Here is a 4,816-nt window from a genome sequence, read left to right on the forward strand (position 1 = left end):
TCTGTCGCGCACTGCTCACACGACGAAGCTGGTAAGAGTACTCATAATTCTTTCAGTCATTCATTATTGACCCAAGGGAAACGTTGAGTGCGTGAAGCTGGCATGGCGTTATCTGCGTATTATAACCCTGCACGAAGCGAAAATGAACGTTAGAGAAAAAAATGGGGCGTCGTTTTTTTTTTCTTACTCATCGCTTCTTACACAACTGACAGCACTTCACTCACTCATTTTTGAAGTCCTGATTACAGAATATTAAGGGTATCCTGTCATCCAAACCGCTTCTATGAAATTATGTTATGCCGGTATGTATTTGGGCCTGTATTTGTCGCGGCAATTTCATTGAGGAAGGCCACATTGCGTTCTGGAATAATAATTCTGGGCGCAGCCAAAGACTGCAAACTGCCTTCGTTGTTTCTAAAACTGTCATTTAATTCTATGGTGCCCTCGCGTGGACACTGTATTCTTTACCCCGAAAAACAATTACTTCAGTCAAGATTTCTTCAGACTGACGTGATTTGAACAAGTGGGCTAAAGTGGTCCTGTCCGACACTAAAGCTTAAAAGGAGCCCCGTTTTCTCTGACATGTTTTTAATCGTATCTCACCTTCAAGGGTCGTCCCGAGGCTTGATTACCGCATTTACTTCGCAGTCTCTGGAGGATATCCTCCGGCAAGGCAGGAAGCCGACCGAGGCAGAGGTGCGGTACTTGATGGGCCAGCTGCTTCTCGCCTGCCAGTACCTGGTGCAGGAGAAGGTCATCCACCGGGACCTGAAAGTCGGCAACCTGCTCCTCACCAAGGGCTGGCAACTCAAGGTGGCCGACTTTGGTTTCGCCACCCGCCTCCACCACGATGGGCAACTCAAGAGGTCCATTTGCGGCACCGCCAACTACATGGCCCCCGAGATGCTGACCGAGATGGGCTACAGCTACGAAGCGGACATCTGGTCCGTCGGATGCATCTTGTGAGTCTCACTCGACTGCGCAGAAATGTTTCCAACTGGTTACAATCTTAATGCTAACAACGACAGCTCGCAATATGTATCGTATAGGTGTATACTCGTCCGTAAATGTATAAAAGACAGAGTCTACAATCCGAAAATGCGAATGTAGAAACTATCAAATTCTTGCCTATCTTGGCCTATCGTGACAATAACAGGGAAGCACTAACGGCCGTGGCATTTACTTATATTTCGATCTGGCGAAGCAAGTCGGGCCAGAGTTGAAGGTGGTGATGGGTTCTGCTCAAACTTCGTAGCGCTGCTCCCAGTTGGGTTCCTTCGAGTGAAATAGATGTGAATTTTAGGAATGAGCTATAGACGCTATATACAGGGTGTTTCACCTAAGACTTTCTGCAATTTTTAAAAATAAGCTGTTTGAATTAGATCCGCGCTTTTTCTGGCATAGCATTGTCAGTGGTGTAGTACATCATAATGCAGCTAAGACGTGCTAACTAGCAGGCTTGTTAACCAATATTTAATAGTTAACTTTTAAACTATTGCCGTTGGGCTCCTTAATTGTTGAGAGGCATGCAGCCCACCGTATGTAATGTCCATATCCGTTTTTAGAATTTCGAGAACGCGATTATCCTCGGCGCTGTGGCCCAAAAAATTTCGCCTGCATCGCGCCAAAATACATGCGGTTTGAGAAGCTTGCGGGCAAAGCAACCTCTCCAGTGAACCTAACTCGTCGAAATATCCAAAATTTGTTGGACCACAGCGCCGAGGATAATCGCGTTCTCGAAATTCTAAAAACGGATATGGACATTACTTAAGGTGGGCTACATGCCTCTCAATAATTAAGGAGCCTAACGGTTATAGTTTAAAAGTTAACTATTAAATGTTGGTTAACAAGCCTGCTAGTTAGCACGTCTTAGCTGCATTATGATGTACTACACCACTGACAATGCTATGCCAGAAAAAGCGCGCATCTAATTCAAATAGATTATTTTTAAAAATTGCAGAAAGTCTTAGGTGAAACACCCTGTATAAACTGCCAATTCAGTGATGCAAATTTCAGGCGCCATAATTTTCGTATTTCAGCTAGTCACCGTACACCGCAGAGCTCAATTATGCTTGATCTTTCAACGGTGTTGACAGGTATGCTTTTATCGGGATAAAACACTTGCGCATATATGCGGTAGATATCATGACAGTTATTTTTTTATCGGTTTTGAACTTTCGTAATGCTTTCATTTTCATTGGCGAGGAAAGGTAAGAATCAGTAAATGCGGCGCTCATTATCGTAAAGCCCATACTCTTTGCAACCCTCGTTACCGCCAACATGGCGGGCAGTCGTCTGCAAAGTCCTTCCTCTGACGTGTATGATGTCGGGAATCGTATACGCCGGCCACCACACTGGAAGCGACGTTCATGTGTCGAGAGAATGGGTTTGAAAAGTGTCTGCCGTGATTCCCGGGTACGCAACCGGGTATGCGTATCTTCCATCAAGGAACTTACGGATGCCGCAGAGAAAATATGGTCCATAAAAATCACTGTACGGTCCCTCTTCCTGTTAAGAAACAATGAGGTCATCCACTTCACGTTCAAATCCAGGCACTTAGGTGCATCACGAGCGTGGTTTGCACGCTTTTAGGTTACCATTTCATGGCGATTGGTTGGTAGGGGTCTCCTGTAGCATTGCTGTGCCCGCACGTTTTCGAGCTGTGACGTGCTGAGATGACAGACGGTGCGGACACTGACAGGCCGCGAACTGCTCTCCGCAGGTACAAGCTGCTCGTGGGGCGTCCCCCCTTCAGTTCGTCGTCGAAGGCGATGATTTACGAAAAAATCAAGAGGAACGAATACACGATACCCTCGACCGTGTCCTCAGAGGCGAGCGCCCTCATCCGGTGGATTCTCCAACCGGAACCAGCAAGGAGGCCGAGCATCGAGGCCATCATGCACCACGAGTTCATGACAAGAGGTAGGCCTCTTGTCATCTTGCGTCTCTATACTGTGTGCACTGATGACATAAAGTACTGATGATGAAGTACTGTTGACATGAAAATTTCTCGCATCACGACAGAGTCAGCAAACACAGAACGTATTCTTGTAGCCGTATAAATTATGAAACCGCAATGTGTTCAGTGTGGCGACATCACAAAACGGTTTCTGCACGGGGCAACGTTAAGTACAATACAGCTAAACATCAGTGCAGCCGGCCTGCACACACTAGTTACGATTTGTACAACGCTTGGCGCCATTACTGACACCATAATTCTACTGCGCCTCGTTATGCATCGATGTGGCTTTGTGGGTACAACTTCTCAAGCACTTGGCGCTGTGGAGCGCAGCTCTCATTGTTCAGAAGCATCAGCTCTTGGCTTGCGTGAAGCACTGTTCTACATGCGCGCGTATTGCCAAGCGTTTTTTTTTTATTTTTTGTAATGCTCGAAGCTATTCTTTGCGTTCACATTTTAGACGTTCTCTTCTTTTTTCTGAGAAATGACGCGTATGGTCTACGTTCAGTTCCCCTATCTACTGCAAGACCCAGAGCAAATTATGGTAAAGAAATAACACATTATTAAATTATAACACTGTATAATGCCTATCAGTCTCTTATTCAGATTCCTTTAGAAAGTTATAGTGTGTCTGTATGTAAGAACAAACTGAAGATTCTTTTTCCCCAGGTTACTTTTCAGCTAGCTCTTTATACTTCGTTTTTTTTTGTGTGTTGTCTTACTTTTTTTGCCCGAATGCGCGTATTATGAAATGTTTTGCTTACTCTTAATTGGTATTTATTATTGTCTATCATTCACTGTTTTCTATTGCGATAATTTTTGCTCATTGTTCTTTTTTTCTTTTGTCTATTCGGCCACCTTTTCCATGATGTGTTAATCGGGGTGTAGGCCTTGTCAGGAGGCATGCTTGGTCTACCTCCTTTAGCCTCACCTCGAGGGCATATTGTACATAATACGGCCAAATAAACATGCTACTACTACGAGCAGCAGCATGCGGGTCGCAACAGGTCCTCGACCTCTTCTTTCCAGAAGCATACTAATCACCTCGCTTATAGCTTATGGCGTTGATCCACCTCCGCAGCCCCCTGAATGCTCTTCGCCCTCTCCTTCCAGCGCTGCTTCCTGCCCGCATCCCGTGTCACAACGGAGCCTCACGAGGACGCCGCCGGCACCACCTTGGACGCAACCGACAGGAAACCCGTCTCGGAGGAAAACGAAAATAGTGGAGAGTAGGACTGTATAGAGGGTTTACAAAAGTAGGTGTGGCAACAGTGACAGGCACGCTGACCTCGCCTGACCCCGCGGTGGCGGCCATCTTTGGATCGCTTCGTCCGTCCGCTCCGTGTCCGTCCGTCAGTGCCCGCCGTTGCGTCCGTGCTTGTAACGTTGTCGCCAAGTGTACTGTGCGTGGAACGGATTTTCAATGTCAAGCGAAGTCCTTTCCTGGTCTAGGGACCTTTCTTTTGTCCCTGACGGTTTCTGCCAGCGACGGCTAGAGGCATATTTTGAGAGCCGAGGCGAGATGTGATGCGTTATAGTGAAGTCTTTCCCCACATCTCTGCGTATTGCAATAATCCACTTCTTTCTCAAAGCCGGGTTGCTTGGGAAACCATGGAAGGAGACCTGCACAAATAATAAACAGGTTTTGTCAACAAGCACCACATTATAGCTGTGGATATATACTTTATAGCAATACTGGAAAATCTGATCACACGAACTCTTGCGCGAAGCAGGCATGGCGCGGTGATAGCTGATTTTTAAAATTCCTTATCATTTCAGCACAGTTCCCTTTTTGCGAGGCCGCCCATTTCAGCTCTTGCATATGAGGTTAAAGCTTGAAATGTCTACTAAAAGAGG

General features: G+C 46.2%; 1 protein-coding gene across 1 annotated transcript; it reads left to right on the forward strand.

Moving 5' to 3' along the window:
* The first annotated feature begins 689 nt into the window (after nt 1-689).
* Nucleotides 690-4,200, forward strand: LOC149356080 (serine/threonine-protein kinase PLK1-like). Its single transcript, XM_089577738.1, has 3 exons — nt 690-962; nt 2,723-2,922; nt 4,073-4,200. The coding sequence occupies exons 1-3, from the start codon at nt 709-711 to the stop codon at nt 4,180-4,182; spliced, it is 564 nt and encodes a 187-aa protein (XP_089433864.1). The 5' UTR covers nt 690-708; the 3' UTR covers nt 4,183-4,200.
* Nucleotides 4,201-4,816: the final 616 nt, after the last annotated feature.

Source organism: Amblyomma mixtum, chromosome 3 (genome assembly GCF_055824585.1).
Source record: "Amblyomma mixtum isolate Tamu chromosome 3, ASM5582458v1, whole genome shotgun sequence".
NCBI classification, from domain to species: Eukaryota; Metazoa; Arthropoda; class Arachnida; order Ixodida; family Ixodidae; genus Amblyomma; species Amblyomma mixtum.